The sequence below is a fragment of the Moschus berezovskii genome, chromosome Y, assembly GCF_049115385.1.
Source record: "Moschus berezovskii isolate FMDL1 chromosome Y, NW_MosBer_1.0, whole genome shotgun sequence".
Taxonomy (NCBI): domain Eukaryota; kingdom Metazoa; phylum Chordata; class Mammalia; order Artiodactyla; family Moschidae; genus Moschus; species Moschus berezovskii.
This window is the reverse complement of record NC_142489.1, coordinates 58,531-74,475: the sequence shown is the minus strand read 5'-3', so window position 1 is coordinate 74,475 and position 15,945 is coordinate 58,531. Positions and strand designations below refer to the sequence as shown.

Genomic DNA, 15,945 nt, shown 5'->3' with positions numbered 1-15,945 from the left:
AGATGTTTTTCATTATCTTCCTTTCAGTTTAAATGTGTGGTTTCTCTCAGGTTTTATAAAATTCTTGATAACCCTGTTGCTTGCTGCTGCTGTTTGTGTTTGTATTTCCTTATGCTTGTAGCTCAGATTCTCGGGTGGCCTTTATTGGAGGAGCAATAGAACTTCTATACATTTGATTGTTTTTAGCAGGGCTGAATCGGAGAAGGCAATGGCAAGCCACTCCAGTACTCTTGCCTAGAAAATCCCATGGATGGAGGAACCTGGTAGGCTGCAGTCCGTGGGGTCGCTAAGGGTCGGACACGACTGAGCGACTTCACTTTCGCTTTTCACTTTCACACATTGGAGAAGGAAATGGAAACCCACTCCAGTGTTCTTGTCTGGAGAATCCCAGGGACGGGGGAGCCTGGTGGGCTTCCACCTATGGGGTCACACAGAGTCGGACACGACTGAAGTGACTTAGCAGCAGCAGCAGCAGCAGCAGCAGGGCTGAATATAAGTGGGGATCATAGAATGCATTCCACTTCAGTCTTAGACCATAATTTCCACTCTTTTGTATTTATAATTTGTTCAGAGTGTTGCGTATTATCTGAAGGTTTATCAAAACTAGAATAGATGGAAACAGGGTATGTTCCCAGCAGAAGATGAATAGCCGAGACTCCTCCTCTTGCTATTTCACTCATCATAGGCTCCATTCTTTGCTTTATCAGTACTGTATCTGTTCATCCCCTAGCCTCTGGGCCCAGTTAAGGGCATATAGGGGCCCAGTCACCAGTTACAGGCCACTCTACTGACTCGTGGGCGAGCATCAGAGGGGAAGAGGTTGTGGAATTATAAGGACATGCCATTTTTTGTCTCTTCTCACAGCCACTTAGCTGATTAAATGTTGCCCATGTTTGCTGGAACATTCTCTCTCCTCTGATAAGGAAGAGTAAGTGTAGAACAAGGCATCATGTCTTCTCTGAGCACTCAGAGGCACAGCTCAATGAGGAAGAATTCACTTCAGTTCAGTTTAGTTCAGTCGCTCAGTCGTGTCCGACTCTCCGCAACCCCATGAATCACAGCACGCCAGGCCTCCCTGTCCATCACCAACTCCCGGAGTTCACTCAAACTCATGTCCACAGAGTCGGTGATGCCATCCAGCCATCTCATTCTCTGTCATCCCCTTCTCCTCCCGCCCCCAACCTTTCCTAGCATCAGAGTCTTTTCCAGTGATTCAACTTGTCGCATGAGGTGGCCAGAGTATTGCAGTTTCAGCTTTAGCATCAGTCCTTCCAATGAACACCCAGGATTGATCTCCTTTAGAATGGACTGGTTGGATCTCCTTGCAGTACAAGGGACTCGCAAGAGTCTTCTCCAACACCACAGTTCAAAAGCATCAATTCTTCGGCGATCAGCTAGGGCTCTTATTATTAACATACCTTATCATAGAACACTTGATTCTGGTCATGTCAAATCAAAATACTCTTTTTAAAAAATATAAATACTTGTCTCAAAATTAAAGTCCAGGATTTCAAACTGGAACTTGAAAGTAACATTGTAGAATAAATTATAAGCCCTTCTCATTTGTTACATAAATAGTCTTCCAGTGAAATCTTAAGACTAGGTTTTGTACTGGTGATTTCTAAAGGAATTAACCTCTATTGAGCCTGTTTAAAACCAGCCAGGAAGTTGTATATTAATATCAAGTGCCCTTTGGCAATCCATTTTAAAGAATAAACACTCATAGTTTTATTTTCATTTCTCTGACATTTTCTTTGGAAGCTCTCTTTCCTGTTTAAAAAATTCCTTAAGTCCACACTGAGTTTAATATGAGAAAGGAAGTAGACTGTCAGGAAAGCTATACACACACAGCCTTAGAAAGAAATCTGGAAAATGAAACTCCACCTCAGTTCTGCATGCTCGCTGTGGCATCAATACAGAACTGATGCACACAAAAGCCATGGTTGGGGGGTGGTGTCCCCTGGGAGTCTGAGTGGTCACTGTGGTATCAGGCAGACGCGTGCTCACCAACTGGACTGTGGTTGGAATGCAAGCTGAACAGGCCAGCACTTTATGGCTGTTTGAAAATGCTGGATAAGGGGAGTGAGGTAGCAAAGATGCCTAATTAGCCTGAGGTTGGTCTATATTTCTTCTCTGGTCTCCTGTCTGTGCCCTTGCCCTCTTGAGCATCACTGAGAGCTCCACTCATTTACTCTCAAAGCACAGTTCTCCTGACAGCTATCTGTCCTGACTAGAAGGTAATAAAATGGATATTGACAACTTAAACGTTTAGCACAAGTTCTAAGTGAAAAATATCAGAAGGCCCTATTAATCCAAGATTTGATGTACTTAGATTTGGGGAATTATTTGATAGTGAAATGCTTTTGTTTTTTATTGATTTCCCTGCCACCCCCCTTGTTGGACTTTGTGAGTTTCAGTATTTTTTTGTTTGTTTTTTCTTTACTAATGAGAGTAAAGATTTAAGCTACCCTGGAACAGGAATCTTTTGGAGCTCAGGAACTCTTTGAAGGGAATTGGGGAACACTTCATGGGGGAGATTTTTGTTTGTTTCTTAGCATGTTTAGAAATTGGTTTTCAAGTCAGGCTTTAATTACTAGTCTCAAATTCAGTGCAGTCTGATTCGTAATTGTTTGTACTACAATCATGTAACAGATATACATACTTTTGGTTGTAAATAATCAAAAGAAATTTGTGGCCATTGTGTTTAAAATGGGGCCCTGAAATTATAAGTGGTATGAATGATAGTTCAGTTGTTAATTATTTCCCATGGAGCTGTATTGCTCTCAAAAACCCTAAGGAAGTCTGTGGCGTTTTTTGGTCCGCCACATCCCTTTTCCCTTTTAGGAATTAATTCTAAATGTTTGCAGTGAGTCTTCTACCAATGAAATTTGAATGAGGTGATCTTTCAGTTCTGTGATTGGTTGGTGAAGAGGAATTAATCTGCTTCAGCTAAAATGAATTCTTTGCTTTGGCAGAACTGTGAAGCAAAGATGGGTGTGTCCAGAATAATTGTCATCATAGTGGGTCAGGGTTTTTTATTTTTTTTGGGGATAAAAGAATATATAAAATATATGTACAATAACTGTGTATATGTATATTTACAGTTTAAAATCCAACAATATAATGACCATTCATATACCAACCAACCATCCATCTTTAAAAACAGGAAATTACCAATGTCTTTCAACTTCTTCCTGTGCCCCTCTGTCTACCCAGAGAGAACCACTATCCAGAATTTTGAAGTTTTTATTCCTTTGTTCTTCTTTAAACTTTTCTTGTAGTTTAACCACATACATATTTATTCTAAAACACTATAGTTCAGCTTGCCTGTTTTTTGCCTTTTAACATAAGTAACTATATCAGATACACATATAAATAAATATATAGTTTGTCTAGATGGAGTCTTACTATACGTATTATTTTGCAAGTTGTTTTGTTCCCTAAGCATTATGTTTATGGGCTGTGTATGGCCGTAGTTTATTAATTTATACTGCTATAGAATATTTCTTTGTGGGAAAATCCCATGTTGATGGCTAGTTGGGTGGTTTTCAGTATATTGTTGTTGCACACACAGCTGTGAGCATATTTTTGTACGTGTGTCATGGTTTATTAAGAGTCTTTCTAGGCTGAGATTCCTAGTTCATAGGGTCTGCACATCAATTTTATTAGATGACAAGTTTTCTATTTTTGCCAGTCTGGTGCCTTTGAAGTAGTTTTTCACTGTGGGGTGTATGTATGTGTGGCTTTGTTTTGTTCCCCAATTTTTGTTTTGAAAGAAAAATTCAGAACTGCAGAACAGTTGCAGGAATAGTATAATGAATATACCCTTCACTTAGATTAACCAGTTACCATTTTGCTACATTTGCTTTGTCTGTCTGTTTACACATGCTTGGGCACTCACACATGTGTATTTTATTTTTCTGAACCATTTGAGACGTATAGATATGGCGCTTTCTACCCATATCTAATTCAGCCTGTATTTCTAAAGAATATGGTCATTTACTGATAGAATCACAGTACCATTATCATGTTCAGGAAAGCTGACATTTCTTTGTTTACATAGACATTATCTAATATGCAGTCCATAGTCAGATTTCCTTAGTTGCCCCAATAATGTACTTTCCTGCAACTATTAATAGCTTTATCACCTAAATATATATCCCTGTCTCTTCAGTCTTGCCCACTATTATCTCTGACATGATATTTCTTTTAAGGCTTTTTTCCCCTTCTGAGTCACTTTTAATCTACAGTTTCTCCTTCCATCCTCTTATTTTCCTTACACTGTATCTGTTAAAAGGACCTGGCATGTTGGACTTGTAGAGTTTCCAACAGTTTGGGTTTTACTGATTACACACTTAGGTGCAGTTGAAAGTGTTCCTCTCCTGTCTACGTTTCCTGAAGATTGGCTGCTGGGTCCACAGGCATCTAAGTTTTTGCTTCACTTTTGGTGTTAGTGGCTGTTGAGGATCAATGCCTAGACTCACTGATTCACTGGGAGTTGCAAAATGGTGATATTCTATTTCTGTCATTTCATTTTCACATGATAGCTAGAGCACTTGAATAAAGAACTCCTTCCCCTCATAAACTGTTTAGTTAGTTATAGGAAAGACAAGATAAATGCTCAGCTTTTTCTCTTGAATTTGTCTGGCTTTCAGAGTAATAAATTTGTTCCCTTACATCCTCAGAATGTCTCCAACTAGTTTTTTTTTTTTAACAATCATTTTGAATTTGTCGATTTAAACATATTTGGGTTTGAATGCTTTGTAATTCTTATCCTTGTTGGAGTTCAGGTTGCTCATTTTGGCTGGTAGAAGGTGGCTCTGTGTCCTCTGATGTGATGCAAGAACTCTGCAATAGTTTCCTGGCTGTCTGGCATGTCACAGTGGTCTCCAAATTTCTCTTTGTTTTAGTGTACATTCCTTTGATTATGAGGTTGAACATCTTTTCACATGTTTATTGGTTTCTTCTTGAAATGCCTGTTCATGTCTTTTGGCATTTTTTATGTGGGTCATTAGTTCCTTTCTTAATGATTGATGTAAAAGCCTTAATTTTTTCCTAGATACTAATATTGTGGTCACATGTTTGCAGATGTCTTCTCCCGGTTTGAGGCTAGTCTTTTCAGTTTTGGTGTCTTTTGATGATGATCAGGAGTTCTTAATATAGTTGATTCATAGATCGCTTCCATTACAGTTTTCACTCTTTGACTCTAGGCACTTAATAAAAGCAGGAAAGTATTCATTGATTGTTCATTGCTAATCTGAAACCCCTTCAGAATAGTCCCAGCCCAAAGTCTGAGTTTCAGAGATGGAGGCCAGTGGTGGGTGTCAGGCCCCAGGGTCACAGATGGCCCTTTTGGAATTGTCTTCTAAATTAACCAAACACAGCAATGTGTTTCAGTAAAAGTCATGTTTAATTTTCACTAGGTTTTAAAAACTTGTAACAATTTACTATCAAAGAATTATAAAATGACTGTTAAAGATCAACAATAACTAAAAGCCAAGAACTTAATACTTCTTTGAAGGGCAGGAAAATATAAAGAAATATAAACCTGTTACTAATGTGAAAACTGAGCAGAATTTCTAATGCTGAGCTTTTAATAGTTGTATTCAAGCCTTTGCTAGCTCAGCAGGAAAATAAAAGGGAAACAGTGGCCACCATCCTGAGTAAATCCTGTTTTCTCTTCCTCCATTCAAAATTCCTCAGCTTTCTAAACACCCTCAAGTTTAACTGTAAGTGATATGATTTTAAAAATAAAATATAAGAGCAGAATCTAATATAAAAAATAAAATGATCATCTCTGAAATAAGGCAGTCACAGGAGAAATACTGTTTGAGTCCACTTACATGAAGTATCTAAAATAGATTTATAGAAGCAGAGTAGAATGGTGGTTGCCAGGGCCTGGGGGTGAGGGGAAAATGGGGAGTTGCTATTTAATGGGTATACAATTCAGTTATATGAGATGGATAATTCTAGAGTTTTGCTGTACAGCATAGTGCCTATAGTTAGCATTACAGTATTGTACACTTTAAAATTTGTCAGAAGAACAGATCTCGTATTAAGTGTTCTTACCACAATAAAATAAAAATAAGGACAGTATAGTGGGTTTTCCATAAAGCTAAATTTGTTCTGAATTTCTGCCATTCTAGTTTTTGTTATTAAAATGCTAAGAAATAAAGGTACTAGGCAATGAGTTTTCTTTTGTTCTTTAAAAACAATATTACTTAGCAAAATAAAAAGTAAGAAATCCTGAAAGAAAAAGTCTCTCCTTTTTTTGAAAGACATACACTTTTGGTATCAGAAAACGTAGACAAGGCAGGATGCAGCGTGACCTGGTAGCCAAGAGAGTAGACTCCATAGTGGACACGTCAGGGTCTTCTCCAACTCCCACGCCACCCCCACCTCTTACAATCCTTGAGTGAGTGAAAGTGGCTCAGTTGAGTCCGACTCTTTGCGAGCCCATGGACTATACAGTCCATGGAATTCTCCAGGCCAGAAGACCAGAGTGGGTAGCCTTTCCCTTCTCCAGGGGATCGTCCCAACCCAGGTCTCCCGCATTGCAGGCGGATTCTTTACCAGCTGAGTCACCAGGGAACCTTGGGAAATTGCTCTGGTGCTCTGATAAATGGGGGTTGTTTCGAGGATTCAGTGGGTTTATCCATGTCAGAAGCAGAGAAAATGGACCAACTTTAGACATGGTAGCCGTGATAGATGTCATGTGACATCTGCACGGGAGAAGGTAACATCTGATGGAAAATGGAGCCATAGAGCTTATTACACTCATTAGTCAAAAGTCCTTGTATCTGTTTGCTGCCTTATCTAATGACCACAATTTTACTGACTGAGAGGAATGCAAATCTATTTTCTTAGACTCTGTAGGTTAGACGTCCGGTGCTAAATCAAGTTGTCAGCAGGACTGCATTCCTTTCTGGAGGTTCCAGGGGAGAATCCGCTTCCTGCTCATTCAGGTTGTTGACAGAATTCAGTTTCTTGGTGGTTATAGGATCAAGGTCTGCTTCGCTGTCAGCTGAGGGCAGTTCCCAGCCTCTAGAGGCTGCAGCATTCCTTGTCTTCCAGCTCTTCCTCCGTCTTCAAAGCCAGCCTCTGCAGATGAGCCCTGTTCACATCCTATTTCTTTGACCCTGTCTTCTGTTCTCTTACGCTATAGGAACCCATGTGATTCAATTGGGCCAACCTAGATAATCCAAGATAATCTCCCTATCGTAAGGTCAGCTGGTTTGCAACCTTAACTCCAGTGCCACTGTAATTCTCCTTTGCCATGTACAGTAGCACAGTCACAGGTTCCAGGATTAGGATGCAAACACCTTTGGGGGGGCCATTATTCTGCCTACCACATCCAGTGAACTGGAATTTCATTGGGGTTTTGACAGGTCATTTTCCCTTACCTTTTATTTCCTCATTAAAAAAGTTAAGTGACCTACCACATAGGATATGTGACATTTATGGAGTACTTGCTGGGAGCTTGGCCCTGGGTGCTAAACTCTTTGCTCAGGAAGAGTCTGTGAAGCAGGTTCTATTATTTGTTGTTCAGTCACTCAGTCATGTCCGACTCTTTGCAACCCAATGAACTGCAGCATGCCAGGCTTCCCTGTCTTTCACCATCTTCCAGAGTTTGCTCAAACTCATGTCCATTGAAATGGTGATGCCATCCAACCATCTCATCCTGTGTCATCTCCTTCTCCTTTTGCCTTCAATCTTTCCCAGCATCAGGGTCTTTTCCACTGAGTCAACTCTGCATCAGGTGGCCAACTTATTGGAGCTTCGGCTTCAGCATCCATCCTTGCAATGAATATTCAGGATTGATTTCCTTTAGGATTGACTGGTTTGATCACCTTGCTGGCCAAGGGACTCTCAAGAGTCTTCTCCAACACCACAGTTCAAAAGCATCATACTTTGGCACTCAGCGTTCTTGATGGTTCAACTCTCATATCCATACATGATTTCTGGAAAAACCATAACTTTGATTATATGGACCTTTGTTAGCAAAGTCATGTCTCTGCTTTTATTATGCTCTCTAGGTTTGTCATAGCTTTTCTTCCAGGAAGCAAGCATCTTTTAATTTCATGACTTCAGTCACTCTCTGCAGTGATTTATTGTTTCCATTTTTTCCCCCATCTATTTGCCATGAAGTGATGTGACCAGATGCCATGATCTTAGTTTTTTGAACATTGAATTTTAAACCAGCTATTATTATCCCCATGTTATAACTGAGGAAATTGCATTTTGGAGAAGTTAAGTAATTAATCAAAATGATTCAGCTAGTGAAGGGCTCAGACATTTCAGTGGGTTACTATACCTTAAAGGTTTATCTACAAATACCCCTTCATATGGCAATACATATTAATTAGAAATAAATATTTTGATTAATTCCTGTAGCCCTTTGCAGTCTAATATGGCAGATACCAGCTATGGACTACATGAAGTGTAGCTGATCTGCACTGAGGTGTGCTATAAGGGCAAATTCACACAAAATTTAGAAGACATGGTCTAAATTAAAAAGATTGTAAACTATCTCAGGATTTTAATATTGATTGATGTTATATTGATTACATGTTATTGATTGCAATAATAGTATAATATTTTTTAGATGTGTTGGGTTAAAATGCATTAATCACTTAAAAAGAACAGTGAAACCCAATATGTATTAAAATTAAATTATAAGGAGAATGGTTGCATTGTAAAATATTTAAATAAAACTATCTGGAGATGCAAAAAAATTGATTTCTGACTTGTGCTAAGTCACAAACTGTCTTTTGAAGTCAGAATATTGTTTTTGCTGAAATCAGGATGATTTCTGCCAAGAGAGATCTGATTTGTAATAGCGTGGATGGGCTCACTATTTCATTAGTGAGATATTTGACTGTCATGTTTTATTATACTATAAGTAATACATAATCAAGCAAGAAAAATTTCCTAGCAACAGAGTTGTTTTCTTCAACCAGAAGAATGTTTTCATGTGCTCATTTTTTTTTAATGTCCAAAAGATTAAAAAGCTTATGAACTTAGCAGTGTATATTTTTGAGATCGAGTTGCTGGCAAATACCCATAGTAGAATATATAAGATATCACTGAAAGCACTTGGCAAGCATTATGTTAAGGTAATTCAAACCTGAAATACATTTAACGAGGTAGGGAACCACATGATTTTTATGACATACCCAGTTGTTGGACATGGTTATCTCACTTATCTTCAGAAGCTTGTTTTTAATCTCTTCATTAATTACATGCCCAAACTTTTTTTAAACACTCATCAGATTTCTAGGTTCTACCTCATTCCATTTGTTTATTCAACAAATGTTTGAATGCTCTGTGCTAAGAGGTCCTAGGGATATTGTGCCCTTGTGAAACATGTATTAGTGAAGGATTCAAACATGAATGAAAGAATTCCTCAAATCAGGAAGTGCATGGGTGCTATCTCTGTGAATAGAGAGCATCTGAATAGAAGGACAGAGGACAGCTTTGATCTAAAGGACCAATAGCATTTAGCCAGGTGAAAATTGGGAGTGACCAGTCTAAGTCAAGGGATTTGTTTTGCAAAGGTCTTATCCCAGGAAGGAGCTTGGCAAATTGGAAGAGCCTCTGGTGTGTGCGTGACTGTGTGAGAAAGAGGCTCTGGAGAGAGAGAGTAGATTCAGAGCAGCAAGTGAACTTGGATATTGTATGATGAACCACCAAGCAATACATCTTGCTTTATTCCCCAGAACTCCATCATCAAGTGGTTGTGGTCTGTAGATACAGTGGTCATATAATTTGTCATCCAAAACAGGATACCCTTGAGAGTGAAAGAGGACACTTACTAATTATACTGAAACAGCGGGTATAAACCAGTATGGATAACTTGAGCAAACCAGAATGTATGATCACTGTGCTTAGAGACAGGTTCTTAGTCCCTACAGTAAGCCTGACGTTGCCTAGAAACCATGCTCTGAAATTATAGGGTTAGGCGTTTGTTCCTGCTTTTTCACTTTCCCCCTCCTTCACTCATGGGTAACTCTGAGAGAAGGCCACTAGGAGAACCTGCACCAAGTCGCCCACAGAATCACAGCCCCATTTTCACCCAAATGCAGCCTAGTGTTTTTCAGATTGCCACTCATGGGAGCTCAGTTCCTTCATGTACATCAGGTCTTATTAATGTGTTTGCAGAATTACAGTCTTAAGAACATATGGGAAAGAGAGTAAGGTCTTAAACATGTAGCCCATGAATTTTTCCCTCTAGAACCTTTCCTTCATCACTTCTCATGGATGACATGACCTAATTATATGTTCTCAGATGACAGCCAGGCGGGATGGGTGTGGTCTGATTATAACCTCTTTCAGAATAAACACGTTTTGTGATTTGACCCCTCCAGTGAACGATATACAGAGTAGATTACCTACAGGAAGTATTACCATATGTGTAAAACCTTTTTTTTTTTTTGATGTTCCAATCATAGTGACTATTCTTTTTTTTTCCTCTAAATTTTATCGCAGTTTAGTTGATTTACAATATTGTGTTAGGTATACAGCAAAGTGATTCAGTAACCTTTAACAAGGACAATGACATGAAGTAGTGAAGAAATCTTTTCACTGTTGATTGGATGTTTTATCGAATCAGCTGTTGGCCAAATCTGTTTAGTGAGGATTACTGGAGTTTTATTTCCTCCTCTGGGCCCTAGTCAGTTTCTACAACAGGGCCCTCAGGGAGCCCTAGTCATTCCTTTAGTTTATGGAGACATGGGTCACTTTGCATCAGATAATATTCAAATAGTGAAGATGTGCACTTTGAAACAGTGCACTATTTCTTTAGAAGTTTTGCTATTTCTTTTCAAACTGCATTAATATTCTTATTTTCTGTTTTACAAGTCAGGAAATGTGAAGAACTCACCTGGAAATAAGTAGAATACTCCATGCTCTGCCCATTTTAATCAGGTAAAGAACAAAAAAAACTTTGTGGTTATTTTTAGCATTATTAGCACCAATTGAAATGACTTGTCTTTAATTAATTAAATTAATTATAGCCGTTTAAACTTTGTGTGGTGGAAACATAAGGGCCAGGATGATATTTCATCTTTAATTTCCAGGCTTAAGTGCTATGATTTCTTTAATTGTGTTTGTACCTGAGAAGTACCTGGGTTTTTTAGACAAGCTAGAACTCGACAGTTGCGATTTGTCTACAAACCTATTTCAGACGATCATTTCTTAAGCTTATTTTGTTCAGACAGCATTTCACTATAGTCAGCACACTTGTATTCACCTAATAATCATTCAATAAACATTTGCTGAATGCATGACTTTGGTAGAGACGCGCGAGATTATATAGAATAAGTGACATAGGGAATTCACAGGTGTAATTTTCTTTCTTTAAAGATTGAGTAACTTGAGGCTGGGCTTCGCAGGTGGCTCAGTGGTAAAGAATACACCTGCCAATGCAGAAGATGCAGGAGACGTGGGTTCAGACCCTTGGTTGGGAAGATCCCCTGGAGGAGGAAATGGCAACCCATTCCAATATTCTTCCCTGGAAATCCCATGGACAGAGGAGCCTATGGGGCTACAGTCCATAGGGTTGCAAAGAGTTGGACACGACTGAATTGACTTAGCAGACACACATATGCACAATTATCAAATGAAAAAAAGAAGCTAGTATAATACATTTTTAGAGAGGATAATTACCAGAAAATACAAAAAAAATTTAAGTATGTATCTTCAGGTAGTAGAATTATGGATGATTTTTATACTTTTTCTTCTATATAACTATGTATTTTTAAATTTTTGCAATGAATGTAAATTTTCTTTTATAATAGAAATTTGTTTTAAAAAATCAGTGTTAATTTATCGTAAGTCATGGCTACTGTTTAAAACTCATGAAAGCTCTAGGTCTGAGCTTTTTCTTTCTCATGTTGTCCCCACATTTTTGGAGACCCAGAGAGTCATATAATCTTAGAATTTTAAAGAAGTATTTGGTATAACACCCAGCCTCAAGCAAAATTCTCTGTAACCCTGTGTGTTCCCATTTTTTACCTCCACTGATAGGAAAAGCACCCCACGGGGCAGCCATCTTTGGGCAGTTCTAATTTTTAGGAAGCTGTTTCTTATACTAAGCAAAAATATGTCTCTGTATAACTCCTCCACAGTGGTCTGATCTTGCTTTAGCAGTCACAGAAAATAAATTCAGATCCTCTTTCATATCCCAGCCCTTCACATAGAAACCCTAGGTCAGCATTTCTCACATTTTGTGATACAAATTACGTGGGAGATTGTTAAAAGCAGAGGCTTAAGCCCCGCCCCACAATTGGCATCTCTGGGGAGTGGGGCCAGATGTGCATCTGGGTGACTAGTGGGTAAGCAGCCAGGAAGTCACACATGTTCGTCAGAGATTTGACACTGGATATGATTATATTTCTCTCTAGGGACAATGAGTCACAGAATATAGGGAAACTGTGTACATATTCATTTCGTTTTTTCAAAAATGTTCCGTGCCAGAGTTCAGCTTATTGTGTATACAAACTTGATTTTGTTTTCTAAGTTGTTTATTGAAAATGCAGTTTTTAATTATAAAAATGATACATATTTGCCATAAAGAATTATTTTTAGATAAATGTTTTGAAAGCTTGTTTTGTCTTCCATTCCTTTCCCAGAGGTAATTTCTGTTAATAGTTTGGTATATCATTCCAAACTTTTTCTCTATGTGTAACACACACACATCCAAATATGCTTTTGGGTTTTTGATAGAATGAGATCATATTCCTTGTACTGTTTTGCAAGTACACCAAAAGCTCCATGCAGGCACATATTGCAATTTTATTATCACACCTAGAGAAATTAACACTAATTCCTTAATACCGTTAATATTCACAGTATGCAAATTTCCCTGATTGTCTCATTAGTAACTTTTTATAGTTGTTTTGGTTGTTTGAGTCAGGATCATAACAAGATCTGCCCATTGCATTTGACTGATGAGTTTCTTAAGTCTCTTTCATTTTTTTTTACCAAGATATAAACTGTGTTTTCAGATATTTTAAGTCCCTCTTAAGCTGTAATAGTTCCTTCTCCCTCATTTTTCTCTTTCCATTTATTTGTTGAAAAACCGGGCTTATTTGTCTTTTAGAAATTTCCCATGTTCTGGCTGTGGCTGCGTGTATCCATTTAGTGTCATTCTGTTTTATCTCTTGGTTCCTCTCCTCTCTGCATTTCCCATAAACTGACTGTTGGATCTGAAGGCTTAATCAGATTTAGGTTCAATTTTTTGATAAGAATACTTTGCAGACACTGCTATGTTTAGCTGTGCTGAATGAATTAACTTTCTTTTTTGAAATTAATTTTTATTGGCGTATAGTTGCTCTACAATGTTGCCTTAGTTTCTGCTGTACAACATAGTGAATCAGCTATCAATGACAGGACTTCCCTGGTAGCTCAGATGGTAAAGAATCTGCCTGCAGTGCAGGAGACCCAGGTTCAATCCCTGGATCAGGAAGATCTCCTGGAGAAGGGAATGGCAACCCATTCCAGTATTCTTGCCCAGAGGTCACCACAGAGCATTGAGTAGAGTTCTCTGTGCTATACTGTAGGTTCTCATTAGTTATCTATTTTATGCATTAGCTTGATTCTTTTGGTCACTTAATATATTGTGTACGTCTTTTCCTGTTGGTACTTATTCCTCCTTTAGCTGCTTAATAATTTCCTAGTATGGACTGCTATGATCTATTAAAATGTTATTAATATAGATTGTTGGCAGTTTGAAGTTTTGGGTTTTTTTTTAACAATGCAGTAAATCTATTGAATTCTTAGAGAAGTTCAAAACAGATTAATAAACTGAGATAGAAAAGGTAAGCTAGTAGTTTACAAGTTTAAAAATGTTTAGTTTTATTTTAAAAGATCAAAGAAGTAGTCACTGGCCTCTAAAATTTTTATAAATCTCTAATTACTAAGTAGATTCATTACATATTAGGAGAAAAGCAATCTGAAGAAGAGTTGGCTTGTCTTTGCTTTATCTTTGGATTTGATGTATGTTTCATTCCAGAAAAGAATGATGGGGTGATGTGAGGAAAGGTATGTGTCGGACGTGCTGTGATATCATCATGCTCTCCCCTAGCAGATGGATGGAAATATAGTTGTTTGATTTTCAGAAGGGGAGGAATGTAGTGTGTATTGTGCCATTTAAGCAGTTGTTTTTAATTTATTCACCCATCCATCTGGTTAATTTATCTCAGATATACAGCCAGTCGAGAATCTGCATATAGTATTGGATAAACCAAAATCCTTTCTGGTTTTTAGTGTACTCTTTTATAAAATAGGAATAATTACAGTTTTCACCAGCTCATTGTGATGTCATATAATGGTAATATATGTATTTGATGTGACTTTCTCTATTTAAACCTAAGAAATTTTAAAAATGCAAACTCTTAGAGCTGTTTTTATCTGGGAGGACACTGTATTTATGTTTTTCTTTTTCTTTTAGTTATAGGTAAACATTGGAAACTCCATATGGTAAACCAGTATTTCTACAGAAAAATGGCAGAGAAGTCAGTATTGAATGTAGTAAATTGGCATTCTTCTTCTGGAAAAACTATCCTAGGCCTCTTTGTTATCTTGGGTGATGCCATACTCCAAGTGGACTAATAAAATTCTTCCACCTGGAGATAATGTATAAGCCTCAGAACTCCTCATTCTCATGTTGCTATTTATGTACATAATTAAAGATCTAAGTTAAAAAAATTGTCCTTTTTTTTCCTGATATTATTTGAGTGACAGTTTAAGTATACCTGATGTCCCTTCCCTGTGTGTATATATGGTATGTGTCTGAGTGTTCATGTATGTGTGTACATGTTATGTGTGTATGTGTGTTAAGGAAAACCATCCACTCTTCTTAGCATCAGCTGGCAGTCTCCAAAGGTTGCATTAAGAAGAGTGGCTCTAGGGGACATAGGTTCGATCCCTGTTCAGGGAACTAAGATCCCACATGCTGTGGAGCAACTAAGCCTGAGAGCCACAACTGTAGAGTCCATGTGCTCTGGAGCCTGCTCAACACAACTAGAGAGAAGCCCGAGCACCATGAAGAGCCTGTGCGCCACAGCCAAGACCCAATGCAGTCAAAAGTAGGTAAACAAAAATTTTTTTTTAATAAAAAATGAGTGGCTCTGGAGCTGAGAGATCATGCTTCTTTTGCCAGCCCAAGGAACAAAACTTGTAAGTAATAGTTTGCCTGGCCCTAATGAGAAGACATACAAAAGAAAACAATGACCATGACTCCTTGTTTTGTACCATTGCCTCCCAGCTTGTATAGATCTTCCAGTTCTTGACTGCCAGTGGGAGACATGTAATGCAGTAATCTCTGTCCTCTGCTGGTGGAGGAATGGTATGTGGTTGTGTGTGTTGATTCTCTGTATGTAGGCCTTGTGTTTGCCTTTGTGACCTCTTAATTCCCAGCTCATTGAACTCCATCTTCCCAGTGCTGGTGGGAATGGCAGGAGTCTCTTTTGACTTGTCAGCCAGCCAGGAAGGATGGCGGGGGAAACTAGATGAAGAATTGAGACTTGCTAAATTTCAGTCAGACTTAAAAATTACAAGTCACGTTTGTATTCTTGCAGCATCCATCAGCATCAATCTAATTCCTAAATTGTTGATCTTCAAGAACTGATAGCAGTTGGTAAGATAGTAATACACAAATGGAACATGCACATGTTAATATTAAATACAATCAATAGAACCAAGATGCCAGGAATGGTGCCAGCATTGTTACTGGATTAATGAGCCAAAGCATATTTGTCTCTAGAATAATCCCCCAAGTGACCCAGAAATCTTTTATTTCCTTTTATACTGAAATACATTTGTGTTACCATATCAATCAACCAAATATATTAAAGCTATGCCTAAATTATCTCATTCAGGTCAGTTCAGTCGCTCAGTCGTGTCCAACTCTTTGCAACCCCATGAATCACAGCATGCCAGGGC

At 38.2% G+C, this 15,945-nt stretch overlaps 1 protein-coding gene across 1 annotated transcript in view; it reads left to right on the top strand.

The window, feature by feature from the left end:
• Positions 1–14,638, top strand: part of APOO (apolipoprotein O) — a 54,857-nt gene extending 40,219 nt beyond the window's left edge. Inside the window, exons 8-9 of the mRNA XM_055393328.2 lie at positions 10,861–10,926; positions 14,453–14,638. Coding sequence (XP_055249303.1) covers positions 10,861–10,896 — 36 coding nt within the window. The 3' untranslated portion in view covers positions 10,897–10,926; positions 14,453–14,638. The remainder of the gene's footprint in view (positions 1–10,860; positions 10,927–14,452) is intronic.
• Positions 14,639–15,945: the final 1,307 nt, after the last annotated feature.